Below are 25,140 nucleotides of genomic sequence, written 5' to 3' on the forward strand. Positions count from 1 at the left end.
CGATGGCTTCTCCCACATCATCACTTAGTCGGCGACGGCCATCCGTGGCACCAGTGAACCCATCTACTTTGTCCAAGTCGGTGGAGATTGTATCGAATGACGCGCGTCGAAGGGTGCCTTGGTTCACCTCGGAAGAGCGGGACGTGCTGGTGCTGAGCACAGTAATGAAAGTGTTGCTGTTTCCCGCATAGTGGGTTCTGACTGTTCGTAACATGTATTACTGAGCTGACTTGGATCAGTCATTCTACCGACTTTGAGGTGCACAGAAACTGGCTGGCCATCACCCACAGCCTACCAATCTCCAAGTGGTACTACGATGTGCGTCAGCTGTGTTACCCTGAAGGTCAGCCGAGCTAACGCCCTGCAGACGACGTCGGAATGGACGCTCGATTACCCGCCTTTCTTTGCATACTTTGAATACCTACTATCATGGCCTGCATATTTCATTGACCCGGCAATCACGACGCTATCCAACTTGAACTATGCTGCCTGGTCCTGCATCGCTTACCAGCGCTCAACAGTCATTCTCACAGAGCTTGTCCTGGGCGCTGCACTTCTCAGGCATGTAGGCGTGCCGTGCCCCCATTTTTGATAACGATCCTGATACATTGGCCAGATTTGTGAGGACGTCAAATGATCCCAGTCTCCAACGTATCATCAGCGCTTCCCTCTTCCTTCATCCGGGATTCATCATCGTGGATCACATCCATTTCCAGTATAATGGGTTTATGTTTGGGATCTTTCTGTGGTCGATTATTGCCTCCAAGAATGCGAGTATATTCGTCAACTATCGATGCCACATATTCTTACCCAGGTACAGGGCCAATTGCTCACAAGTGGAATTCTGTTTACCGTGCTGCTCAACTTCAAGCACATCTACATGTATATTGCTGTACGTCATCCCAGTGACCCTTGTTTCATATACAAATCTCAGTTGACTGTAGCCTGCATACTTCGTATTCTTGCTGCGCGCGTACTGCTTCTCGCCCAACGGAGGATTCTTGTTACAGAACTTCGTCAAATTAGGAGCGTCTGTCGCCGGCATCTTCACTGTTTCTCTTGGCCCGTTTCTCGCTATGTCCCAAATCCCTCAGCTCTTGTCCCGCTTGTTTCCATTTACAAGAGGCTTGAATCACGCATACTGGGCAGCAAATGCCTGGGCATTAGTGACTGCTGGTGATCGAGTGCTGCTTTTGTGTCCGTCTTTTCTCCGTCTGGTAATCTTGACGAACTGAGACTTCTGATAGGGGCAAAGATCAGAGGTGCAAACACAGCGATCGATACGTCTGGAGTCGAGTCAACCTCACGAGGACTCGTTGGAGACACCCATTTTGCTATCCTGCCTAACGTCGAGCCGAAGCATACCTTCATCATAACCATTCTTTTCCAACTACTCTTCCTGGTTAAGCTCTGGCGCAAGCCCGACTACAAGTCCTTCGTCCATGCTCTCACCCTATGCGGGTACTGCTCATTCATGTTCGGCTGGCACGTACACGAGAAAGCCGTACTGCTAATCCTCGTACCGCTGAGCTTACTGGTGGCCGAGGATTATGCACATTACCGGACCTTTGTGATCGTTAGTATGGCCGGCATCGTTGGTCTGTTTCCGCTTCTGTTCACTCCTGCCGAGTGGTTCATTAAGGTTGGATATACGGCAGTCTGGTTCGCGGTGACATTGCCGGGTCTGGCAAGGCGGGTACCGAGGTAACCATATCCCCTTTGATTTGACGACATCGTTAATCATTTGATAGGCCAACTCCATCATGGATAGGAGAGATTGTTCACCGGTTGGAGGGGATGTACATCTACGGTTTCGTCATTCTTCAGATCGTGGTGACAGCTTTGAACGCTCTTCTGGCATGGAAGTCCCCGAACGACTCCCCTCTATCCAAGAACTCGTTATCACAAATGGAGTTCCTTCCTCTGTTGTTAACGAGTGTCTACTGCGCTGTAGGCATTACGTGGGCTTTCCTATGTTTATCATGGTTGTACATCAAATCATAATAATGGATACATGAATGAGGAATCTATTTCTTATAGATACAAACGACATCCTCGTCTTCCAAAATATGTTCCAGCCCGACCTTTTGTCCTCTCGCATGCTTGGCACTAGCTCCCCAAACCAACGCACTGTGACAATGTTAAATGCAGTGCCCGCCACATAAATGCAGCGGCTTACTACTTCAGTTGCTTAGCGATTTCCTTATGAATGGCGTTGCAAAAGTCTTCTACTGATGATTTTCCCCGTCGGAGGACGACAGGTTCACTGTAATCCGGTGCTAAACCTCGAGGCTTCGTATACACGCGCACCAGGTCAAGCTTGTCCCACATGACGTCAAGGAGCTCGTCAACGTTCATCCATTCCCGTGAAGAGACAGGCACGGAATTCGGGATTTTGTAAAGCAGGTTCAACTCTTCAATAGATATTGCGTCGATCTTGTTGAGTACGTAGATTGCCGGTATATACACTCGGTTGCCTTCGATGACATCAATGAGGTCTTCCGGCGTTGCGTTAGGCTCTCGGACGACAATATCGCAATTGGACATCTTATACTCTGCCAAAATGGCCTTGATTTCATCTTGATCCAGGTTCGTCAGGGGAACAGTATTGCTGATAGCGATCCCGCCCTTGTCCTTCTTCCTCACAGTAATATTTGGCGGTTTCTTGTTGAGCCGAATCCCAAATCCTTCCAATTCGCCCTCGATAATCTTCTTGTCACCCAGTGGCTTCAGCACGTCGAGCACAATGAATATGAGGTTGCATGTTCGCGCTACGGCGATGACTTGCTTTCCTCGACCTCGACCATCAGCCGCTCCTTCAATAATACCAGCTGCAGACGCTATCAGCAAGGTGCTATAGAACTCCTCCAATTCCACGCACGCAGATCTAATATTTGTATCGGTGCACCATGTACCTTCAAGGTACCCGGTACTGTTGTCAAAGTCTACAAGTGCTTTTCAGTCATGTGGATGGGGATCTAACAGAGTTTGGCGAACCGTGAACGCATACTCTGCAACTTCAGAAAAAGTGCCCGTCAACTTGGTCATCAATGTCGACTATTCCACCATCAGTTCACTGAACACTTTGATGGGCGTAGAAAGCTCACCTTTCCCACAGATGGGAAGCCAACGAATCCAACACTGGCAATACCAGTCCTTGCGACGTCGAACCCGAGCCCTCCGCCTCCTCCACCTCCAGTCTTGGGGTCGATTAGCTCACGTCGAAGCTTAGCGAGCTTGGCTTTGAGGAGGCCTAAATGGTATGAAGTGGCCTTGTTCTTCTGCGCTGTTTGACAGGTCAGTCGGGTTGCATAGACGGTTGATGCTGATGTACCGACTTCTTGCCTGCACCAGTCAGTGTCTTGCAGAAAGTACTTTGGCAACAGGACTCACCATCTCATCTTCTATCTCCTTGATTTTCTGCACGGTCGTCATCTTGTACTATCTTTCTGTATATCTCACACGCAGCCAGCCAGAGAAGAAGGAAGAGTAGGACTGTCTAGGTGATATACCGGACCAAAGTTGCGATACAGGGTCCACACATTCGGTCTATAAATTTCAAGGTCATGGCATGATACTTTATTGACATTGCCTAAAACTACACAGGAGATGCGAATGCAAATCAAGTAAACCACTCGTTCTACACTACGCTGTATCTTCCCACCGGGGCTCCTGGTCCTCTCGACTCGGCCTGGATAGCCGCCGTCGAGGCCTCCACAAGGAGACGCTTGATCTCCCGAACAGCAGCCTCGACCCTGTACTCCTCGTTCGACTCGATTAGCAAGTGAAGCTTTGGCGGGCCTTCCAAAGGAGGTTCTTTGCCTGGATCGTAATAGACACCTGACAAATCATCATTAGTATCTGTTCCGATAGCCAGAGGAAATGTAGGTGCTTACCTTTGTTGGTTACAGAAGCGCCAGTCATATCGATCAGCTGGCTCATGGTCTCCTTGTTTGTGACCTTCCAGCGAGCCTTTTGTGGGTAATCGTTGATCGGGATGATCGCATGGAAATCGGTTGCGTCCGGATTCTTGGACTTGCCCAAGTCTTCGAACCCAGCACCCGCGGCCGCCATCGTCAACTTCATGGCGCGAACCTGGGCGGCAAGACGAGCAGCAGCACCCTGAGCATTCCTGAAAGCAGCCTGTAGCGCCTCGTCTGAAGGATTGGCTTTGGCATATTTGTCCGCCATGCGAAGTGCGCCCTGAGCCTTCTGTTCTTCCTCCTGGATACGGGCCAATTTCGCCTGAGCGGAAGACGTTGTAAGCAGCCCATGGGAGGTATCCGGTGCGGGCCCGCGCTTGATTTCCACCTTGAAATCGCCGAAAGTAAGATCTGCATCCTTGGTTGCTTTGGCCGCAGGTGCAGCGGCGGAACTACCGGCAGGCTTTACACCTTCTTCTTCCTCGAATGAGGTGGCCGGCTTAGGCTCTTCACCCTCACCGTACGCGTTCCGCTCAGCTTTCATCTTCGTATCACGATCCTTGTCCAGCTTATCAAGACCCTTACCGCCAAAGCCAGAGCCTGCAACATGAGCTTTCCCAGTACGGACCTTCTCGAGGAATCCGTTTGCCATCGAAGACAGCTCTTCGGGAATCTTGGCTTTACTCGCCTCGAGGGCACGGTAGATGTCGACCGAGTACCGTTCTTGTTCTGGAGTGATGAAGGTGACGCATGTGCCCTTATTCCCCGCACGGCCTGTACGGCCGGCACGGTGAACATAGTCCTCCATGTGGTTCGGCGCGTCGTAGTTGATTACGAGTTTGAGTTGCTTGACGTCCAACCCACGAGCAGCGACGGAGGTCGCGACAACAACAGGTACAACACCGGATTTGAAGTCCGCGATGGTGGAGTCGCGGTCTACCTGATCTTTTCCACCGTGGAGGGACATAACGAGATATCCCTTGCGCATCAGCTCCCTCAGTAGGTTGTCTGCCGCTTCCTGTCGATCAACGAAGATCAGCGTCCGGCACTCTGGATCCTCGTTGTAGGTCTGGCCAAGAATCTCGAGCAAACGGTTGAATTTGGTATCCTCTGGCCGGACTTCAACGATTTGCTCGATCTCGGGTGCAACAACTGAGCGGCCACCGACGGTGATCTCTAATGGCCGATGGAGGATCTTTCTGGCAAGTGAGTCCATCTGCTTGGGAAACGTCGCAGAGAAAAGAACTGTTTGGCGATCAGGCCGAATATTGTTCACGATTTTCATGACCTACGCCAACGTCTTCAATATGCTGTGTACCAATGATATAAAGGTCTATTCACCTGAGGCTCAAACCCCATGTCGAACATCCGGTCTGCCTCGTCCAGCACCAAATACGTGACTCTCTTCAGGTTGGTCACCCTCCCCGAGTTCGCCGTCAACAGGTCAATCATGCGCCCCGGTGTGCACACGATGATCTCCGCGCCCTTCTTCATCTCTGCAATCTGGTCCTTGATCGGGCTTCCGCCGTATGCGCATACAGCGCGAAGGTTCATCACTTTCAGGAAGGGCTTGCATTCCCTGTGAATCTGGACAGCGAGCTCTCGTGTGGGTGTCATGATGATCGCCATTGGTCCTTCCATAATCTCGATTGGACGCTGGTCCTTGATGTGACGGAAGAGAGGAAGAAGGAAGGCGATTGTCTTGCCTGAACCAGTCTTGGCAACACCGATCACGTCACGACCGGACATAATAGCGGGGATGGCTTGTGCCTGAATGGCCGTCGGGGCCGTGTAGCCCAAACGTTTGATGACATCCAGACTGAATGAGTCATCAGCACCTCCTCGTTGGTGGAATATAGAAGTGCGTACCATACAGAAGGTAAACCACAGTGAGCCCACCTTGTGATCGGCTTTGGGCAGTCCTGACCGCGAATCTTGATCCCATCCAGGGAAAGCCGCAGCAGGCCGACTCCTTCTTCGTCCATGTCAGCGATCTCAGGCGGTTCATGGTAGAATTCTTTGCGGAATGACTCATATGCGATCTTGGCGTGATCAACAACACCGACATCCTTCTTCTTGGCCTTCTTCGCTGCCAGTCTACACATGTAAAGATCAACATGCTGATCCAAATGCAATTGTAAAAAGTTGGACGTACGCAAGGATATCCTCGGGCTTGAGATCTGTCGCGTCGAGTTCATCCTCGACCGCTCCAGCACCTTCTTCCTCCTCTTCCTCATCCTCATTTTGTTCATCTTCCACTCTAAGACCAAACCTCTTACGGTCTTCGGCATTGACCTTCTTCACCTCTTCCTTGACGCCGCTCATGAAAGCCTCTAAGGGGTCTTCCTCATCCTCTTCCATCTCGTTCCCATTCGCGGTGTCGCCGTTCGTGGTAGCAACCGCGGTGGCTGAGGTCGAGTCAACGTCCATCTTGTCTTCTGCTAAAGCAGCGGCAGCTTCATCTGGAGTCGGCCGCTCGCGTGCTTCTCCAGAAGGCGGGGCACCCTCATCCCCATCCAGGTCGCCAACCTCTTCCTCATCTCCGGCATCAACACGCATGTCAATTTCCGGCATATCTCCTAAAGCTATGAGCTGGCGCGTTGGACCTTCTTCATCCCCCAATGCGGCTACCGTCTTCTTTGAAGCTGAGGTCTTTGCAGCACCGGCTTTCTTCATATCAACTTTCATGCCCAGGCCGCCAAGGGCCTTACCGAGCAGCGCGGCTCCGGGTTTAGCAGTAGAAAGAGCTCCTGAGAAGGATCAAGTGTTTAAGCATCGTTCGAAATGCATATATACAGCATGAAGACTCACCGTTCGCGGATCCGCTGGCAGCAGCTTTAGCAGCAGCGACCGCGCGTTCTTTTGCACCTGCAGCCTCATGCTCTTTCTTCAGTTGCTGTTGGCGCTTCCACGCCTCGAGTTTCTCTCGTTTTCGACGCTTCTCGTCATCTTCTGCCGTGGCAGGTGTGGCGACACCAGTGGGTGTTATCGGAGTCGACGGCGATGCATAGCGGTCACGTTGTGGAGAACGGCCATTTTCGCGACGAGACGTACCACGATCGCGTTCCCTATCCCGCTCGCGATCCCGTTCCCGATCTCGGTCACGATACCCATCTCGGTCGTGTCGTCGGTCGCGGTCGTCATATCTGTCCCTCTCTCTGTCCCTGTCGCGTTCTCGCTCACGATCTCTGTCACGATAGTCCCTATCTCTTTCTCTCTCCCTATCCTTTTCTCGGTCGCGATCACGATACGAGTCTCGGTCTCGACCGTCTCGACCGTCTCGACCGTCGCGTGTGTCCCTGGCGTCCCGTGCCTGATGGCGCCTCGTCGGCTCGGGGCTGTCAGCTCGTGAGTATGAATGTTGCTTACGGCGCTTGGATGGTGCGTCGGGTGACGGTGAACGAGTATGCCGTGGCATATTCTCGTATGCTTTGCTAATCCCTTGATCCTTACAGTTAAGGAGTGATAAAGAGAAAGCAGGCAGGCAAGGTAAATGCTGTCGACCAAGTTGAATCTGAGTGACTGCGATAAACTGAATGGGATAAGAAAGAAGGGAATATGCCTCCGAACTACGGGAACAGATTATCACCGAGGTTAATCCGTATTTGGTAATTACGCGTTCAGCCTAGTGACTCCTCGTCCACTTCACCTTCGCTGTCGAAGACGACGACGACGACAGAAAAGACGACGACAATGGCAGCCAACCAACTCGACCCGTCAGCGCTGATGAGCACGCTCATCACTCTCCTCCCCGCCGACGAGCCCAAGATCTCCAACCCCCTCTCAGCAGTGACAGCACTGCTGCATACCATTCTCTCCGGGCTGTCCTTCCGCCTCCAATCGCACAGCGATGCCCCGCTTTCCCCTCCTCCCGAGTCCAACGTCCTTCTTTCAGACTGGGCGACCCACTCTCCAGAATCCCATACTTTGCTATACAAACACCCACGCTCATCTCTTACGTACCTCTTCAAAGTCGTCCGACTAGGGGACAAGGCCCTTATCCACGGGCGCTCGCTCGAGTCCCCCGCGACAGCAAGTGTCGAGCTCACCATCGCTGACTACACTTCTGCTTCCTTCTGGCCCTGGGAGAAGAAAGACGGTGCCGACCCCCTGGTGCACGGGTTCATCTCCTCCAACCGCGTAGCAGACTTCGCGAGCCTTGTCAAAGTAGGACTAGTCGCCAAGCTCGCCCCAGGGCTGGAGAAAGAAGGGCTGGAGACGTCCTCGGAACAGCAACCTCCTCCGCAAGGTGGACCTTCCCGACCCCGTCAACCTCCCGCTCCAGGTCCCGGACCACCCTTCACGCATCCCCCGCGTGAGCCCTATGCCGGTCCACGTAACCCCCTCTCAATAGGCGCGGACGACCTCAACCCCCCCGGACTGCCGCCTAGCAACCCCTTTGCCCCAGGACGCCTGTTCGACCCGAACAGTGGGGGGATGTTCGTCGGCCCCAGTCATCCCATCTTCGGGGATCGCGGTGTAGGCGGAATTGGGGAGCTTCCCGGTCCAGGCCGGCGATGGGGTGGCGATGGTTGGTTGCCGGAGGGCGCCGTCCCCCCCGGAGCGAGGTTCGACCCCATCGGCCCCGGGCCTAATCCTCGTTTCCCCGGGCCTGGAGGTCGGCTAGGAGGAAACCCTTTCGGAGGAGGAGCGGGTAGGATGCCGCCTGGATTCGGAGGTGAGCCGGATAACGACGAGTTCCCGCCTTCTGGGATGGAGAATGAGGGGAATGACATGCCACCTGGGATGGTGGGACCGTCTTCTGCTACAAGAGAACATGAGACTGATGAGCATCCAGCGTGACATGTTTAGTTGAACGATGGGCATCGGGTGAGCGCGGTATTTGGAAAGAGTCGTTAGCAGGGTTTGAGGTGATTTATGGGCAGGGCGTTAGTCAAGCTCGGACAAATGAAGTCTGGCATGAGGAATGATTATGATTTGTACTTGTGAAATACTATGTTGTAACGTTGTACTAAGCCGTGATCAATGTGATTCTGTGTGTACACGAAGCGTCCATTAGACAGTCCATTACCATTCTCTCCACCAAACCATATGCACACTATTATGACAGATTAAGCCCGCTGCGAAGAGCATCGACCAGCACCCAGCTTGCCGTGTCCCCACTGACGTCGAACATGTTCACACCTCTGAGGTTGGCCTGGCTGGCGTATTGTGCTTTGACAAAGAGCGAGTCTGGATCGTCGTAAGTGACGACCTGATCGGCAGCAGTCGATTTGAGCCATGGTGTGGCGGAACAGTCATCCCAGTTCTTGACGAAGCCGTTGTCGCCGACCCATTCGTTGCCTTGCTGTGTGAGTGCGCCTTGGCTGATCAGCTCCCGGAAGATGATCTGACCGTCAGAAGTACTCCCAGCGTCGGACGTGACTTGCAAAGCTCGACGCATGTATGCGCGCTTGTCGTACAGGTGGTCGACAGATGATTGGGAGACATAACCGTACGAGGGTACGCCGAGCACGATCTTGTTCGCGGGGAACTTGGCGTTCGTCCATGCTGCTACAGCAGCCATGGCGTTCGCTTGCGGATAGATGGAGTTGCCGCATTGGTCGGAGAGAGGTGCATTTGACCCGGGCGTACTGGACGAGCCGGAGACATCGTAGTTCATGAGCGTGATCCAGTCGAGTTGCTGCGCGAAAGGCGACATGTCGTTCGATGGATTCCCGTCTGCGTCTTGCCATGGCCAGTCTTGGACAGCAGCACTGAGGACGGCACCTGACGGTAAAGTATTCCGGAGCAGCTTGAAGAACTCCAGCAGATTCGCAGTATCCTGCGGTGAGGCGCCATTGCTTGGAGAAGCAGCAGCAATGCCAGGATATTCCCAATCGCTATGCATTTATGAGCTTTTGAACAACCATATGCGGACCATATCTTACATGTCGATACCATTCAGATTGTACTGATGATAGAGGTTAGCGATGTTCTGCACGAACGTATGCCGATTAGCGTCGCTCGATACAGCGGCGGAAAAATGACTGCATTTATGTGAGTTCCAGGATGAAAGCAAGAAACTGAGAACTCACGCGCTGCCAGTCCAGCCACCAATACTCAGCTTCACGCCCTTTCCCTTCGCGTGCGCCGCTTTCACCAGCCGCTGGAGCAATTGCTCCGAATCGTCCTCCGTAAACTGCAAGTTGAAGTTCTCGTCGGGAATAGCAAAGGCGAAGTCCATCCAGTTGAACCGATCAAAGTCGACTTGTTCTGGGGAGATGATGTTGGATGCCCAGTCCGAGTAATAGGCCGCGATGACGGTGTTAGATGATGGCGCAGCGGATGAGGATGTAGGTGATGCAGATGACGAGGAGGTAGTCTTGGACGTAGTAGCAGCGTGGCCTTTGGTATTGCTAGAGTGGGTGGATGAAGATCTGGATATTTGTGTGCTGCTACTGGAGCTCAGGCTTGTGCGACTGGAGGTTGAGGTAGGCGAGGTGACGGCCACCGAGGTCGCGTGCGAATGAGATGCATTCGCAGAGCATTGCGATCTTCCTTGGACTTTGTGTTGTTTCACAGGTGCAGCCCCGGCCAGAGTCGCTACAAGGGGCAAAAGAAACAGTGAGGCGCGCAGCGCGACCATTATGTTAATGTTAGGAATGAATGTGGGGGATGGATGGTGATTACAGCCAGTGTAAGCCGGGTCAACCGGAGTGATCAGAGCGAGATCAACTCGAAAGATGAAGTGGGAGGTGAACAGCCGTACACTCGTGAGGGTGATGGCAAGGTGACAGACAGAGGCCAAGACGACGCGGGTCGCAGCTCTTCTTTGAGGCCATAGAAGCACCCATCCGGATCAGATTGGACATGGCCGTTGCGTCACTCAGACAGACACACGGCGTGCCTGTGCTAATGGGGGGCCGAGAGGCTGGTTAAGGCAAACTCCGCATTCGACGAGTTGACACGTCCGACGGCAGATTGATCTAGGTCACATTGACTGATCGGATCATGCACCATTCATTTTTACTTCCAGAATTGGATAGACCGTTTCACATAGAGAGGTCAGCATAGCTCCACAGGTAGAGAAGGTATGAGCCATTCAAATAAGATTGTCAGAAGCCCAATCCAGACGTGACAAGCTCGTGGTAGTAAAACAAGCACTTCGACTGAGACTCTCAAAGGGTTCGACGCGTCTCCTCGTACATCACGTGATCAGTCAAGGCAATTTGGATGCCAGCCCTCGAATCCGCCTCTCGCGTGTAATATGTGTAATATACATGTCTTCTACTGCTCAGAGGCACCATCCTGCACCTGATCTAGTGGTTGTCCTTCAGGAGTCATGATACCATTAGGTGTAACAATCATATCCAATGGCCAGTCGTGCGGTTCAATGGGGATCCGAGGCACAATCTGCTCCGCCAGTGCAAGGCCCACTTTCTCAGGGTTAGAATAGTCCATCCACAGCACTACCTACTTACTCAGAATCGGTCTTGATCCCTTGCTATGCGTTGATGCGTAGTGTGAGAGCCACTTGTCGTAGAAGCCTTTGCCGTGTCCAAGTCGGGAAAGGTTCCGATCGAAAGCAACACCTGCTCCACCATGAGTTCGACTTACGTAGTTCGGCAATCCCATACCAGGCATCAGGACAAGATCCACATTCTCCGTGTACATGCTCGCCACTAAACTCACGTCAGCACCCGAATACAGCAGGAAAAAGCCCACCAACAGTCTTCGCGCTTGATGCCTTCTGGCCCGTCAACGGTGGGCTCAGGAATCCCCCATGTGTTTTTACTCAGGCCGTTCAGGTCATGGAGCGAATACAATCTGAGCATGCTCATCCACTGGTATTTCCCCGCTCCAGGGAGCCTGTTAGCAGCCCTGCTGTTCTTACGCGCAAGGCGATCAAAGTTGATCCGAGGAACGTAGACCCTCTTCCCTAGATCGTTTCAGCCAAGGCAAGATCTTAGGCTCACAAGATACCTGATTTCAAAGCATCCACCACGATAGCATGCGTATTGACTTCGGCCTGCTTCTCCATCGTCAGATAGCATGCGATCCCCCTGCTATTCTTGTATGCCGAGGAGCGCAGAACATGCTGCGTGATGAGCTTCGCTGTACAATCAAGCAGGCGCCGCGGCGCCGCGTTAGGGCTAACTTTCCCATCAGCAAAGGCTAGCGTTGCTCACACTCGTTCTCCACAAGTGTCGTAGAGAGCTTCTCGAGCACCTCCTTCACTTGTGATCGTACAAGCTTTTTGAGAGCCATGGTTTGTGTCCACATTGGCCCGTCTGAGCAGTCTTCTGCACTCATGAGGTGGAGGTCGGAAGCAAGATGATTGCATGGGCGCTTGTCCTCGGATGGAGGGTTTATTAGGGTAGGTAAGACAGCTCTGGTGAACCGGATCGATGCGTACTTCCACTGGTCCTTTATCGAGGAAATCCCCTCGTGGTCGCACCATGCGACTTTTGCGGTCGCCTGGGAAATGTAATAGGCAGAATGCAGTTACATTACATTACAACGTGATAATGGATACATGCGCTACGCTACACGAGTACTCACCTGCAAATCCTTTTAATCTATTGGCTCCAGCAGACCCGAGTGTCCACCTCCTCGTGAATTCAAGACACGCGCAGACCGATGCATCATTTGCTTTACCTTTTGTCCGAAAGTCAGGGGCTGGCTCAATTCGGGCTCGTCGTGGATAATATTATCGACGACGATCTTGATGGGGGAGGTTTCCAAGGGGAACTCGTCCATGTCGAGGTCTGAGCTGCGCGTAAACAGCCGGCGGCGGATAGAACGGCGGCGGAACTGTGAGGGCGACAAGTCCCCGGCTACAGCAGGTTGGGCAAATCCAGTTTGCATCTGGGGTGTGACGGGGAATGGTTGGGAGTTGGTAGAGGCAGAGTCGCGTGCTGCACGTGCTTGTCGAAGGAGCGCGCGGGAGCGGCGACGAGATGACCCGCTGCTCCAGGAAGGCGCTGCGTCCTCGTATTGTGCGGGGTTTTCAAGGTCCTCGTACAGGGCGGCTACCTCTCGTCGCCAATCGAAGACAGGAGTGTCCAGGGTATCGTTGTCGTTGCGCCTGGCTGCCTTCTTGTCTGATGGAGACTTGGCGGGGTTCGGCGCTGGGGGATTGGCGTATTCCTTTTCAAGCGGAGGTAGTAGAGGCTCAGCATGCAATTCGATCTTCTGGTTTTTGACGATCGCCACTGGTTTCTTCTTCTTTTCCTTCACCAAAGCATGGCGATCGCGGTCGAGCGCTTCCTGCCAGATCTCAAGAGCGGGAGAGTCGACGCGGAGGAAACGGTCGATCTTGAGGACGTCTTTGCGTATCTCGGGGATAGACGGTCGCAGCTTCGGCTCGACGAAGATGCGGCGCAGAAGATGGTTGAGCTCCGGAGAGATGGGAAGGATGTTCTGGAGCGCGTTCGGGTCGCGGCAGAAGTTGTCGTATACGCTGTCTCCTTCCACCGCTTTGTGCCAAGGGTTGCGGCCGGTGACGAGATTGACGAGGATGACGCCAAGCGCCCAGACGTCGGCAGCGGCGGCGCAGTATGGCTCTCGGTTGACTCCATATACCTCTGGAGGCTGATCAACGACTGATATGGAAATGCAGGAGGCGACGCACCGGGAGCCATGTAGAAGCGACTTCCACAACCCCATTCGTGGCACCGCTTCTTGTTCGTGGCTAGCCCGAAGTCCATCAACAGCACCGTCCTGCCATTGTCCTTGACTAGACAGTTCTCCGGTTTGAGATCGCGATGGTATACAGACTTGGAGTGGCAATATTCGACTGCGTTCAAGATCTGCACAAATACCTTTTTGGTGAGAGCGTCGTCACCGTAGTACGTACGCTTGCACACGATCTCCTTGAATAAGTCGCCGCCTGGACAGTACTCGAGGACGAGATAGAACCAGAGGTCGTCTTGCAAGATCTCGATATAGGGAAGGATATTCGGATGGCCGGATATTTCCTTATGATACCGGATCTCGTCTGCGGCGAGTATATGCTCCTTGATAGACATCAGCTTGCACATGCACTTGACGGCGTACTCTTTGAAGCGGCCTGTGCGCTCATTGCGTGGTCCATATGCGTGGATGACGACGCCGAAGGAGCCGTAGCCGATCACCTTGTGCAGATATATACTACCATTGCCGATGAAGTGACCAAGAAGAGACTCGGCACGAGCTACCTTTTGCTCCTTGGTCAGCTTTGGGAAGTGGATGTTCATCGAGGAGTAGCGATAGTGCGCCATGTCGGAGGAGTGAGGCGAGGAAGTCGGAGGTCGGTGTCGAGGAGGGGAGTCGGTGAATGCGATGTACAGTCGAAGTCGGATGATGCTGGTGCACTTGGTTGTTGTGAGAGATGCACCTCCTGATTCGATGGTCTTTTGTAGGTGGTACGATGCAATTTGTTTCACAGGAGATGTCTGACGTTGACCTGGTCTCAAAGGTATCCGTGTCCTATGAGGTTGACTTGGATGATGAACAGGCATTTATCCGCCCTTCTGCGGCGGTAGTAGGTGATTGAGCACTCACCCCGAGTCAATGAGCCTGGATGCATGGTGACGGCGTGTCGGAAGGGTGAAGCGAAACAGACGCGACAAGACGCGGTCAAAGAGACAGACGCTTCTTTAATAGACGGATAGAGGGAAAAGGAATGTCGAGCAGCAAGGTGCGGCAACCATGCGGGGTGCACGCGAGACACGCTGGATGTCGCCCAAGCGGGGATAACCGTTCCCCATAGACCAGATAAGAGTCGACAGTCATGATCCGAGGTCATAAGCAAAAGGGATACGCCTGAGCGGGGAGGAGCTTGAGATGAAAGTAAAGCATGAAAGAGAAGCAAACGACGACCGAGGAGAAAAGGACGACCGAAGCGGGCATTAGACTCTTTCGGGATGTCATTCAGGCGTATAATCACAGCATTAGAGTGCAACCATGATGGAAGTTGGAAACTGACCACGCAGATTAGCTACAACTCTGCGGTCAACTTCTTGCTCCATACGGTACTTTCATGCGTCTACTCGAATATTTCGCCCATTCTAGAACGGTCGCAACAGACAGAAACGGATGAACAGGCTTGCTCATCGTCGCCTCCGCCGTCACGGACGTCCCCCAATGGGGTAAGCCGGAGCAATGCCCCGTGAACCCGCAGATGGCCCACGCGGCCAGGCCGGTGCCGTGATGGCTGAAATCTCACAGTTTAAAAGGATGGAGGAGGAGGAGGAGGGGTCGGCATACACAGCGCTAAAGATAATTTCTCCCCTTTCACTCCATCCTTCATCATGGTCACTTACGGTTCGAACAAGTCCTTCGTCTTGCGAGGCATCGAGGACGTCGTCTACGAAGAGAGACCCGTCCCTGAACGTACGTCCCATGACCCCTTCGCCAGCTCTGAACGCTTCTGACCAGCGCCAACAGTTGCGGACGACGAGGTTCTCATCCAGGTGAAGAAGACAGGTGAGCGCACCTTAATTGTGCCAGCAACGCATATATTGACGTAAAGCTTAGGTATATGCGGTTCTGACGTTCGTGTCCTGTTCCCATGCTTGGTGAATGCTGCGCTCACACTTGCTGTAGGTTCACTATTTGCACCATGGTCGCATTGGTGAGTGTCGTCGCCCATAGGGCAATGTAATGTTCCTAACCAACGTCTAGGTGATTTCATTGTCAATGCCCCGATGGTTCTCGGCCATGAGTCGGCCGGTATTGTCTTCCAGGGTGCGTTCCTTAGCCATACGTACAGAAGTCGTCAAGCTGACAACTTCCTAGTCGGCAAGGGTGTCAAGCACCTCAAGGTCGGCCAAAAAGTCGCGGTAGAGCCCGGTCAGACCTGCCGCAAGTGCAACGCCTGCAAGAGCGGCCGCTACGAGCTCTGCCCCGACATCATCTTCGCTGCTACCCCGCCTTACGATGGCACCCTTGGGCGCTATTATAAGGTGCCGGAAGATCTTGCCTATCCCCTGCCTGACAACCTGGACCTGGAGGACGGTGCCATGGTGAGTTCCGGAATTCCTATTGAGGAGTAACTTCTGACGAGGGGAACAGATGGAGCCACTCTCCGTTGCCATCCACTCCGCCTCCAACATCTCCCAGATCCGGGCCAATCAGGTCGTCGCCGTCTTTGGTGCCGGCCCGGTCGGACTTCTCTGTATGGCCGTCGCCCGCGCCCTTGGTGCCCGCCGAGTCATCGCCATCGATATCAACGAGGCGCGCCTGCAGTTCGCCAAGTCGTACGCAGCGACGGACATCTGGCTGCCGTCCAAGCCCAAGGACGGAGAGTCGCGCATGGACTATTCTCGCCGAAACGCTAACGAGATCCGGGCCGCCTTCGGACTAGAGGAACGTGGGCTCAATGCCGTCGACACGGTGCTCGAGGCTACCGGCGCAGAGGTCTGCATCCAGACCGGTATCTTCCTCGCCAAGGTCGGCGGAGTCTTCACCCAGATCGGCATGGGCACCGAGAACGCCCAGATCCCTATCACCATGGTTCTCGTGAAGGAGCTCCAGTTCCGTGGTTCCTTCCGTTATGGGTATGGGGATTACCCACTGGCGATCTCTTTCGTCGCTCAGGGCAAGATCGATCTCAAGCCCCTCATCACCCACACCTATCAATTCGAGGACGCCGTCGAGGCGTTCGCAGCGACTAAGAAGGGCCTGGGGAAGGACGGCAAGCCAGTGATCAAGGCCATCATCAATGGACCGCAGTAAAGGACTTGTAGACAATAAAGTAAAGAAAATTCTGAGCTGGTTGATGGCTGATTTAATAAATTCCGCACTAGGCGATTTTGATTGCATGTGATAATACAATTGTGTTTGATTACTCCACACCGTCCACTTGCATTGCGCTCGGGTCTTCGGCGTCGTTCACTTCCGCATCTATGTCTAGATCATCAGCCGCCAGTTCTACGGTCGTTTCTTCTGTTGCCTCTCCTACACCTTTATACGCTTGATCCTCCGAAGCCTGTGTCAACGCGCTCTGGAATTGGGAGCTCGTCTCCGTCTTTGTGATCTCTCGCAAGGCCATAGTAGCATACGCGGCCGGGCCAAGGGTGAACTGGACCTGGAGGGCCAAGAATTTGCCATTGGGGTCCACAACAGGCACGTCAAATCCAAGGATCTTGTCCTCGTCCGTCTGGGCAAGGGGCAAGCTCGGGTCTGTATAATGCATCGTCTTCCACGAGAGGTTCTTCACCTGATGGAGGATCTTGCGATACGACCCAGCGAGGGAGAACTCCTTTTGCGGCTTGGAGAAACTCGCCATCGTCAGCCCGTCTGCTTCGAGGAACCGCTTGTACAGCTCGCCGAACTCGCCTCCGGGCATCTGTACGCTGTGCCCGGGAAGGGGCAGGATGACGTCGAAGATGGAGTAGTGTGAGAGATCGTCTTCGGTGAGCTCCTTGACTTTCGGACGACCGGGCCGGCCCGTCTTTGTCTCCGGTTGCTCCTCAGCAAGGTCGAGGTCGACTAGGCGCAGGTGAGCGATTGGTTTCATAGGGAACGATGTGCTCACCACCATCCTCAGTCGTCTGAGAACGTCGAGGAACGTCAAACACCAGATCGCCAACAATTGGCGACTCGCTCCCATACCGTTTTATCCGCTCGGACACCATCGCGTTCCAAACATAGGATTGGTAGGCATGAATATACATCAGTCTCAAGTTTCGCGGGATCTGCTTCTCGTCAGCATCTCCCGTTTCACGTGTAGGAAGAACACACCTTCATCAACGCATCAAGATGGTTCGAAGACCCATGATCCCGGTAATACTCTAGTACGCAAGTCTCGGCCACCACCCTACGTGGCATGAAGACCAGCGCTTGGGCAGCATCGTGTCTCTCCGCCCAAGCCTTTCGCGCACGCTCGACCTCCGGATCTTCCCCAGGGCGAGGCATAAGCAAAAGCTCGCACGCGCGTTTCCAGTCTGAGTGGAGCAGCGCCAGCCCCGTGGCGTGCGTCGGGATTGCTGCGGTGCCGAATCGCTGCATCCCATAGTAGTTGATGAATCCCTTGTCTCTAAGGGAGACCATCGCTTGCTCTATCGTGTCTAGGATATCGACTTTGACGTTCCTGTACTCGTTTAGCGAGCTTCCAAGCAAGTGGACGCGACTCACCGGAGAGTGATAACAAACTCGTTCCCTCTTAACATGCCCAGGTCCAGATGGGTCTTCGAATACGCCAAATCTGAGATCCTGACTCCTCTCTCCCCCCTCGCGGTCAGCGCATCCTTCTCGGTCCTCCGGCGTCCTACAGCGTTCACTCCTCGCCAGACATCCACCAGCGTCCGGTTGAACCGTTTCAGACAGACGCGTTGGCACGTCACCCCCCGCTTGTCCTTCGTCCCTGCGATCATGAGGTCTTTAGGGCTACAGTGGAGCATTCGAGCGAGGTACTGTAACGCGTCGTGGGAATCGCGGTTCGTCTTCTGCAGCGTGAAATGGATATACTGTCCCAGCGCGTCTCTCTCATTCCTGTCGCCTGCTATTATTCAACCTCACGAATGAGCACACATCAAGCTAAAAGCTCACCTTTTCCCCCACCTCGGTCACCGCCTCTCCCCCTCTGGCCCCCTCCACGGGGATTATGACACCACTTGACCCTTATCCTGTTCCCCTGACTCTCAACAGTCTCCGTCTCGAGCTGCCCGCCAAACAGTTCCCTCACAGCCTTGTGCAGCTCTGTACGGCCTTCTTTGGACGATATCGGCTGGGGAGCATGAGTTCTGAGCGCGGGTAGGAGGAGAGGACGTACGTCGGATAAGACTTGACGGGTATCTGCACGCCCACCGCGCGCGCCTCCACGTCCACGACCCCGATCTCGCCCTCCTCTGCCTCCACGACCGTTCCTGTCACGTCTGCCTTTGTCTGCCTGTGGCTCAGGCTCTTTGACCTCTTGAACCGGGGCCTCTCCTGGAGGCGCTTCCCCGGCCTCTTTCCCGTCCTGGCCACTAACTTGTTCTGTATTTCCTTCCTTCCCTCCCTCGAACCCGTCCTTCCCTCCCTCGGCCCCGTCCTTTCTGCCCTCATCCCCAGCCTCCCCTTTCACCCTCCTCCCCTCCCACCCCATATCACTCACCAAAGGCACCTCCTTCCCCTCCCTCCAGAGTCTCTCGAGCGCCTCCATCGCCTCCGCTCCAAACCAAGGCTTGAGCCTTTCGCCCGTATCGGGCGTCCAGTCGTATGTCGTTTTCTGGGCTTTGGCGGGCTTGGACGGGCTGGGGAGGGAGGCGGTGGGCGCTGAGGTGTCTGCTTCGGAGTCGGGGATTTCGGGTTTGGGAGATTTATCTTCGGGCTTGGAGGATATTTCGGGTTTGGACTTCTTGACCACTTGCGGGGGACCGATATCCTTAACATGTACCACTTCCCCATTCAAGTCCACCTCAAATACCAAAAAGTCCGTGAACCTAGCAAATCAACCACCCAAACAACAAGAGCGATCAATCAGCACCCAACAGTGGAAGAAGCTCGGAACTTACCGTTGCTTGACGATACCCTCTACCTTGCCTGTGAAGGACAGGTATTGGTTGATCCCAACTTCGGGTTCTTGTGCTGGTTTGGGGACTGACGGAGGGCGGGGAGGGAGTAGGAGGGAAAGGGAAGGCGGATGCAAGGAAGTGGTCGAGTACTGCTGCGTTGGGTTGGGCTCTGGAGGAGCGGCGGTAGGGGGTTGTTCAGCACTTGAGAATGCCGGCTCTGAAGGTGCTTGAGCTGCGAGAACGGGCTCTGAGCTTGACGCCGACGCCGACGTCAATGTTAGCTGCTCCCTGTCATGGTCGACGAGCTCAGCTATGCGAGGACGTTTCGCCGCTGGTTCTTCTAGTTCTTCCTCTCTGGGTCGGACTTGGGATCCGTCCATTATGAGTTTCCTTGTTGACTAGTAGTAGGTGATTGAGCAGCCGTCGAGCTACAGTTTTCTAGTTGATGAAGTCTTGGTGAGAGAACCCTGATGTGGCCAAATGTTTGAATTTTATTTATTTCTTCAACACGAACGTCGACAGTGAACAATAAACAAACGTTCTGCCAACGATGTCGCCGCAAGTGCAAACGCAGACGTACGACGTCCGGCTCTCCAACCACACCAACCCCGCCGCTCGCGCTCTACTAGAATGCATACTCCGCAAACGGTCCAACCTCTGTGTATCAGTCGACCTTTCCACGAGCGCAGAGCTGCTCGAGGTAGTAGACGCCGTCGGCCCCAGCGTGTGTCTGATCAAGGTGCCTCCCTACCAGCTGTACGTAAAATGGTGCTGATTGGGTAGACGCATATGGACATTGTGGAAGACTTTGATCAGAGCGTTATTGACCGCCTTCGAGTGCTGAGTGAGAAACACGATTTTCTGATATTTGAAGACCGCAAGTTTGCTGATATCGGTGTGTCTTCTTTCACCTCCCTCGTCGCTTATGCACAGCTCACCGACTTGGTGTAGGGAACACGGTAGTACTGCAGTACTCCAAAGGAGTGCATAAGATCGCCTCCTGGGCACAGCTCACCAATGCCCACGTTGTGCCCGGGTCAGGGATAATCACCGGCCTCGCATCGGTTGGTCTTCCCCTGGGCAGGGGCCTCCTACTCCTAGCGGAGATGAGCAGCGCCGGTACGCTCGCCCAAGGTGCATATACCGATGCTGCACTCGCAATGGCCCGAGAGCACAGGGACTTTGTCGTCGGGTTTATTGCGCAGCGCCGGTTGGGAGACGAGGACTGGCTGATCCTCACTCCTGGTGTGCAGCTGGGCAGTGGGGGAGATAGCATGGGCCAGCAGTACAATACGCCTAGGGAGGTGGTGCGCCGGGGTGCGGATGTGATTATCGTTGGGCGGGGTGTGTATGGGAAGAGAGGAGAAGCAGGCAAGGAGGCGGAAAGGTATAGGAAAGAAGGATGGGAGGCGTATCTTGCGAGGGTTGGTGGTGGTAAAGAGGAGAGTGACGGTGATGGCAGGAAGGGAGAGGATGTCGAGGTGTAGTTTATATACATTTTATTGTTGATGATAAACAAATGTGATAATTAATATTAATGAAATCAATGGAAATGTATTGTTAAGAATATTTCCATTCCATTTCCAGCGCATTTCCCTTCTATGTACGGTAATATTCCATCGCATTTCCCTAAAAGTGGCTGATTTCCCCAGAATTTCCATCGCTGACATCCCTCATTCACGTCACTCAACGGACACTTATCTCCGTCGTCACTCTTCCTTCCTCATCGTCCTTCCTTCTCTCCTCATCGTCTTTCCTATCTCCCTCACCGTCCGAGCCAGGTATATGCGCCTATTCTTGTCGATCTAACAGCCCTCTTCCGCTATCCGCCACCTACCCTCCAACCCTCAAACAGGAAACACCGGAGTAAGCGCAGGTACACCGCCGCGACCCACGCACGCATCGACTGCGCTCTGGCTTACGCACCTCAGACCCTGCAGCCGCTCGCATCGCACGTGTGGGGAACGTACATAAACCTGCTGCTAGGCACTTCGAGGCTTCTGTAAAGTAATGGACGCGATGGACATGCTCGATTTGCTTAGGACGGAGACGCCCGTGACGGCGGTTCCTGCTCCGCCGACGACGACAACAACTCCGACAACAACTGTCACACCTACAATCACAACCGACACAGCAGCAACAACAACATTGCGGACACAAGAATCAGATGGACGGCCAGTGCCCGAAAGAAAACTCACAAAGCCAGACCGAGCCCTCCCGTCCACTCCCACAGAAACGGACAACAAACTAGCTCAATCAATGGCAAACTCTCTCATCCTCCAGCCCAGCGCCGAGTCGTCCAGCACGTCGATCTACTCTGACACGCCTAGCGAGCCAGCGCCTGTGCCCCCGGAGCTGGTTGAACTCCCCCCTTCTCAGCCCCCTTCCGCCCGTGTGGACATAGACATGGAGTCCCTCTTCCTTTCCGGACCTGTCGTCCAGTCCCCCACCATAGCATCGCCATTGGACGGGGCAGAAGGCACCGACGACACCCACCTAACTCCCCTACGCGCGCACTACCTCAAGAAGACGCTCGTTGAGCTCGAGCTCTCGCAGGAGCTCCAGCTGCTCACGACCCCTCCACATAATCCGGAAGTCAGCACGCTCTCCTTCCTCGGCTCGCCTTTCGCGCCTGCACCCAAGGGTGCGCAAGTGGAGGACCTCCCGCTGCTGCGGTACATGTTCCGCCAGTTTGTGCTCACCTTTCCGTTCCTGAGCGCAGCGCCCAAAGACTTCTTTTCCGGCAAGTTGCAGCCATTCGTTGCCAGTCTTCTGTCGCGCAATTTGGGAGCCGCGAACCCGCTCCTGGATACGGAGGACGATCAGACCGAAGCCCAGTCCCGCCGACGCATGTTCCAGAAGATGGAAAAGCATATCGGGCTTGTCCTCGGCGCAGCGACAAAGCTTAGCGAACCGGAAGACGTCGTCAGGCTCACGCAGAAAGACCTGGAGAGGCTTGAAGAGCTCGCGAGGAGACGCAAGAGGAGGGTGAGGGAGGAAGACGTGTTTGACGTGAATATCGTTAGTGTGCGGAGTGTGATTGCCAAAGGACGCGTGAGGAGTCGGGCACACGAGGTATGTCCTTCGAACACGCGCGCGAGTATGTCACTCATCCCTGTGACAGGAATTCGTCGTCCGCACGAGGCGCTCTGATTTCCCCGACATATTCGTCTCCAGGCGATACGGCGACTTCCGTACTCTGGCAGAAGAGCTGCGCAAGCAGCACCCGATGGAGAACGTCCGCCCCCCGCCGGGGAAGGATAAAGCCGCAGCGACGTTTACCCAGGCGGCGAGCTCGAGTATCCGGAGTATGTACGGCGGGAACGGGAGCGGGAGCGGGAGCGGGAGTGGGAGTGTGAGTCAGGCAAACTCGAATTCGGACGAGTCCCTCCCTAAGAGCTTCCCGGGGAGCTTCACACCCACCCCCCAGTCGAGCGGGTACAGCAGCCCTTCAGGCTCGGTATCGGGGTCGGCGTATGCTCAGCAGGCGACCTCCCTCTCCCGAGAGAAGAACCGGCTGACATTGCGTGCTTATCTACACTCACTACTTGCCAACTCGGCGCTTGCCAGCAGCCCCGTACTCAGGAGCTTCCTCACCGCCAACCCGATCAAGCTCTCCCCGGAGGAAGAAGTAGACATGCACCGCCGTGAAGAGGCGGACCGGGTGAGAGAAGAGGGCAGGAAGAGGTTTGCCAAGGAGGTTGCGGTGCGTGTGGAGGGCTTGAGGGGAGCGGTGAGGGAGGTTAAGGGAAACTTGATGGCAAAAGGTGCTTGTCTGCTATCTTCTTCATGCGGAGCCCGTGTTTATGGGTGTAGATGGCCTCACCCAAATATTCTCGACTGTCAAGATTACTTCGGACATAAAAAACCTGCCCGCAGACTATCAAGCCGTCATCGCGTGGGGCCGGATCTCCCTCGCAGCCGCGATCTTCCAGACGTTCGTAGCGTCTGACACTGGGTCGGAGACGCTTGCGAACCTGAAACGCATCCATGGGATGATGCCGTATTTTATGCTCAAGGGCATCTTACGCATTAGCAACCCTATTGCTATGATCCGAGGTGTGTCTTCTTCCTCACCGATAGAGCACGAGACGCTCATGCGAGATCAGGCGTGCTGGACCTCTTCCTTGCGGCGCCATTTGGCGGGCCCTCCCTCCTCCAGCGGATGTTCTCGACCTCCCTCTCGGAGGAAGTCAAGGGCTTGCAAGAGGATATCCAGGGAGTGAAGGACAAGATCCAGGATGACGTCTTATGCGAGAAAGTCAAGATATTTGTTGATGCGCCTGCGGAGATCCAGCAGGTTTATAAGGCCGATGCTGGTGCGTCTGTTCAGTCGCACGGGTTATCTGGAATTGACGACTTGCAGAGGAAGAAAACATCGCCCTCCTTGCTGTGATCTTCCGGTCTCCTGAAGGTCCCCCGTTGGACCGTGATCAATTCCAACGAGTTGTGCGCGCTTCCCGTGCCCACGCAACTTACCTTCACCAACGGGCGTCGCTCGACGACTCGGACGACGACACCGGTCCTTCGGAGGACGAAGCGTGGCTATTTGAAGATCTTGGTATCCTGCTCAAGCTCTCTGCGCGACTCAAGGACCGTGAGCAGATGCTTGCGCTGATCTTTGAAGGGTCGACCGCGGAGCTGTTGAAGGATATTATCACTATTTTCTATAGCCCGCTGGCGCAGGTTTACAAGGCTGCGAGTATCGCCGATTCCCTGGGCGATTTGCAGACTTTTATCACTGATCTTATCAGAACTGTCGAGGCTGTTGAAGAACGTGAGTCAATGACGGGTTCCGAGTCGATAGTGGCTGATGAAAGGACAGTGAGGCAGGAAGACCCGCACCGGACGGTACAGACCTTTATCGACCTCGTCCAGCGCCACGAGCAGTCCTTCTACACGTTTGTCCATCGGGTGCACTCTAAAGGCGCAGGACTGTTCGATGGCCTCATCCGATGGATCGAGCTCTTCCTGGATCTCATGCGGGAGGGTCTGGGCTCGCCTGTCAGCCTTGAGTTTATCCTCCCTGCGGCGGACACGGAGCGCGCGGAGATATTCCGCGAAGTGGACAAAGTCGCGCATTATCATTACCGGCTCAAGGTCGCTTACGAGGAGAAGCTCCGGCGGAGGTTCAATAACGGCCGGAACGATACGGCGACGCAGAAAGAGGAGGAGATCGCCCGTGACCTCGTAGATGGTGTCGTACGGGATCTGAGCTTTGGCGAGCTGGTGAGGGGGGACGCGACTGGGATCGCTGCGGAGGAGAGCGATGATGAAAAGAGCGACGAGTATGATTCAGACGAATCGGACGAGACGACTGAGGAGTCCGAGTCTGAGGTCAGCACCCAGACCCCATCGGTCGAGGAACGGAAGCCTATGCACAGGCCAACGCGGAGCGCAACCATCACCTCGCACTCTTCCCAGCGGACAGCTTCGACCCTTACAAGGCGCGCGACTGTCGGCTCTACACTAAAGAAACCGGCACTGGAAGCACCCCGTTCGTCTTCTGGTATGGGTCAGCTGCCGAAGCCCAAGCTCCCCAAGCAGGCGGGAAGTGACCTACAGCCACCGGATCTCAAGCATATACCTATATTGGTACCAATCTTTGTAGAGATTGTGAGTGTTCATCGTCTGACTCGGGAGTGTAGTCACTGATGTTCTCTCAGATACGACCGTCGCTGATACCTAGATCTTTATGATGTTCTTCCGCAAGTAATGACCGGCTATATGACTCAAGCTGTACACGTAGATTCCGTAACATACTTATGCACATTGGCTGTACTTCATAACAA

The 25,140-nt window shown here is 54.4% G+C and overlaps 10 protein-coding genes across 10 annotated transcripts; 5 read left to right on the top strand and 5 right to left on the bottom strand.

Annotated features, from left to right (window-relative positions):
- Positions 1-2: 2 nt before the first annotated feature.
- On the top strand, positions 3-2,004 carry DACRYDRAFT_92323 (glycosyltransferase family 57 protein; the record flags this gene model as incomplete). The annotated part of the gene is made up of 8 exons (XM_040777059.1): positions 3-190; positions 240-318; positions 368-561; positions 617-770; positions 821-892; positions 945-1,197; positions 1,248-1,704; positions 1,752-2,004. The coding sequence occupies 8 exons, from the start codon at positions 3-5 to the stop codon at positions 2,002-2,004; spliced, it is 1,650 nt and encodes a 549-aa protein (XP_040633126.1).
- On the bottom strand, positions 1,976-3,513 carry DACRYDRAFT_112976 (developmentally regulated GTP binding protein 1). Its single transcript, XM_040769541.1, has 7 exons — positions 3,394-3,513; positions 3,339-3,345; positions 3,108-3,286; positions 2,998-3,057; positions 2,882-2,945; positions 2,180-2,831; positions 1,976-2,130 (listed from the first exon to the last, which is right to left on the bottom strand). The coding sequence occupies exons 1-7, from the start codon at positions 3,433-3,435 to the stop codon at positions 2,028-2,030; spliced, it is 1,107 nt and encodes a 368-aa protein (XP_040633127.1). The 5' UTR covers positions 3,436-3,513; the 3' UTR covers positions 1,976-2,027.
- A 127-nt stretch (positions 3,514-3,640) lies between these two features.
- Positions 3,641-6,248, bottom strand: DACRYDRAFT_45156 (P-loop containing nucleoside triphosphate hydrolase protein; the record flags this gene model as incomplete). The annotated part of the gene is made up of 6 exons (XM_040774628.1): positions 3,641-3,840; positions 3,897-4,046; positions 4,233-5,211; positions 5,265-5,742; positions 5,793-6,020; positions 6,079-6,248. 6 exons carry the CDS (start codon positions 6,246-6,248, stop codon positions 3,641-3,643), a joined length of 2,205 nt encoding a protein of 734 aa, XP_040633128.1.
- A 1,368-nt stretch (positions 6,249-7,616) lies between these two features.
- On the top strand, positions 7,617-8,803 carry DACRYDRAFT_73600 (uncharacterized protein; the record flags this gene model as incomplete). The annotated part of the gene is made up of 1 exon (XM_040776014.1): positions 7,617-8,803. The coding sequence occupies one exon, from the start codon at positions 7,617-7,619 to the stop codon at positions 8,724-8,726; it is 1,110 nt and encodes a 369-aa protein (XP_040633129.1). The 3' UTR covers positions 8,727-8,803.
- A 182-nt stretch (positions 8,804-8,985) lies between these two features.
- Positions 8,986-10,512, bottom strand: DACRYDRAFT_86022 (glycoside hydrolase; the record flags this gene model as incomplete). Its single annotated transcript, XM_040776756.1, has 4 exons — positions 8,986-9,766; positions 9,815-9,913; positions 9,962-10,271; positions 10,326-10,512. 4 exons carry the CDS (start codon positions 10,510-10,512, stop codon positions 8,986-8,988), a joined length of 1,377 nt encoding a protein of 458 aa, XP_040633130.1.
- Positions 10,513-11,110: 598 nt separating this feature from the next.
- Positions 11,111-12,187, bottom strand: DACRYDRAFT_92327 (5-formyltetrahydrofolate cyclo-ligase). Its single transcript, XM_040777060.1, has 6 exons — positions 12,056-12,187; positions 11,850-11,981; positions 11,596-11,805; positions 11,504-11,548; positions 11,348-11,458; positions 11,111-11,302 (listed from the first exon to the last, which is right to left on the bottom strand). Exons 1-6 carry the CDS (start codon positions 12,177-12,179, stop codon positions 11,154-11,156), a joined length of 771 nt encoding a protein of 256 aa, XP_040633131.1. The 5' UTR covers positions 12,180-12,187; the 3' UTR covers positions 11,111-11,153.
- A 985-nt stretch (positions 12,188-13,172) lies between these two features.
- DACRYDRAFT_44525 (uncharacterized protein) lies at positions 13,173-14,104 on the bottom strand (the record flags this gene model as incomplete). Its single annotated transcript, XM_040774586.1, has 2 exons — positions 13,173-13,453; positions 13,501-14,104. Coding segments are annotated over 2 exons (885 nt in total), but the record flags the coding sequence as incomplete, so codon positions are not given.
- Positions 14,105-15,132: 1,028 nt separating this feature from the next.
- Positions 15,133-17,279, top strand: DACRYDRAFT_19488 (xylitol dehydrogenase). The gene is made up of 7 exons (XM_040771531.1): positions 15,133-15,242; positions 15,297-15,335; positions 15,387-15,403; positions 15,456-15,483; positions 15,534-15,596; positions 15,648-15,874; positions 15,924-17,279. The coding sequence occupies exons 1-7, from the start codon at positions 15,161-15,163 to the stop codon at positions 16,584-16,586; spliced, it is 1,119 nt and encodes a 372-aa protein (XP_040633132.1). The 5' UTR covers positions 15,133-15,160; the 3' UTR covers positions 16,587-17,279.
- A 2,619-nt stretch (positions 17,280-19,898) lies between these two features.
- On the top strand, positions 19,899-21,354 carry DACRYDRAFT_86026 (orotidine-5'-phosphate decarboxylase; the record flags this gene model as incomplete). The annotated part of the gene is made up of 4 exons (XM_040776757.1): positions 19,899-20,087; positions 20,132-20,243; positions 20,300-20,782; positions 21,335-21,354. 4 exons carry the CDS (start codon positions 19,899-19,901, stop codon positions 21,352-21,354), a joined length of 804 nt encoding a protein of 267 aa, XP_040633133.1.
- Positions 21,355-21,358: 4 nt separating this feature from the next.
- Positions 21,359-25,107, top strand: DACRYDRAFT_92330 (uncharacterized protein; the record flags this gene model as incomplete). Its single annotated transcript, XM_040777061.1, has 8 exons — positions 21,359-21,740; positions 21,828-22,423; positions 22,473-23,115; positions 23,165-23,407; positions 23,458-23,667; positions 23,715-24,125; positions 24,174-24,964; positions 25,015-25,107. 8 exons carry the CDS (start codon positions 21,359-21,361, stop codon positions 25,045-25,047), a joined length of 3,309 nt encoding a protein of 1,102 aa, XP_040633134.1. The 3' UTR covers positions 25,048-25,107.
- Between the last annotated feature and the right edge of the window lie 33 nt (positions 25,108-25,140).

This window comes from Dacryopinax primogenitus (genome assembly GCF_000292625.1).
Source record: "Dacryopinax primogenitus strain DJM-731 SS1 chromosome Unknown DACRYscaffold_1, whole genome shotgun sequence".
NCBI classification, from domain to species: domain Eukaryota; kingdom Fungi; phylum Basidiomycota; class Dacrymycetes; order Dacrymycetales; family Dacrymycetaceae; genus Dacryopinax; species Dacryopinax primogenitus.

What these genes read in the sequence shown, in the direction of transcription:
- DACRYDRAFT_112976 (XM_040769541.1), bottom strand. Translation starts at nt 3,435, where the DNA reads ATGACGACCGTGCAGAAAATCAAGGAGATAGAAGATGAGATG. An exon ending in GCTTCCCATCTGTGGGAAAG is followed by an intron (nt 3,058 to 3,107) that starts GTGAGCTTTCTA and finishes ATGGTGGAATAG; the next exon opens with TCGACATTGATGACCAAGTT. An exon ending in TTGCAGAGTATGCGTTCACG is followed by an intron (nt 2,946 to 2,997) that starts GTTCGCCAAACT and finishes AAGCACTTGTAG; the next exon opens with ACTTTGACAACAGTACCGGG.
- DACRYDRAFT_92327 (XM_040777060.1), bottom strand. Translation starts at nt 12,179, where the DNA reads ATGAGTGCAGAAGACTGCTCAGACGGGCCAATGTGGACACAAACCATG. An exon ending in GACACTTGTGGAGAACGAGT is followed by an intron (nt 11,982 to 12,055) that starts GTGAGCAACGCT and finishes TTGATTGTACAG; the next exon opens with CGAAGCTCATCACGCAGCAT. An exon ending in AGGCATCAAGCGCGAAGACT is followed by an intron (nt 11,549 to 11,595) that starts GTTGGTGGGCTT and finishes ACGTGAGTTTAG; the next exon opens with TGGCGAGCATGTACACGGAG.
- DACRYDRAFT_19488 (XM_040771531.1), top strand. Translation starts at nt 15,161, where the DNA reads ATGGTCACTTACGGTTCGAACAAGTCCTTCGTCTTGCGAGGCATCGAG. An exon ending in AGAGAGACCCGTCCCTGAAC is followed by an intron (nt 15,243 to 15,296) that starts GTACGTCCCATG and finishes CAGCGCCAACAG; the next exon opens with TTGCGGACGACGAGGTTCTC. An exon ending in TTTGCACCATGGTCGCATTG is followed by an intron (nt 15,484 to 15,533) that starts GTGAGTGTCGTC and finishes ACCAACGTCTAG; the next exon opens with GTGATTTCATTGTCAATGCC.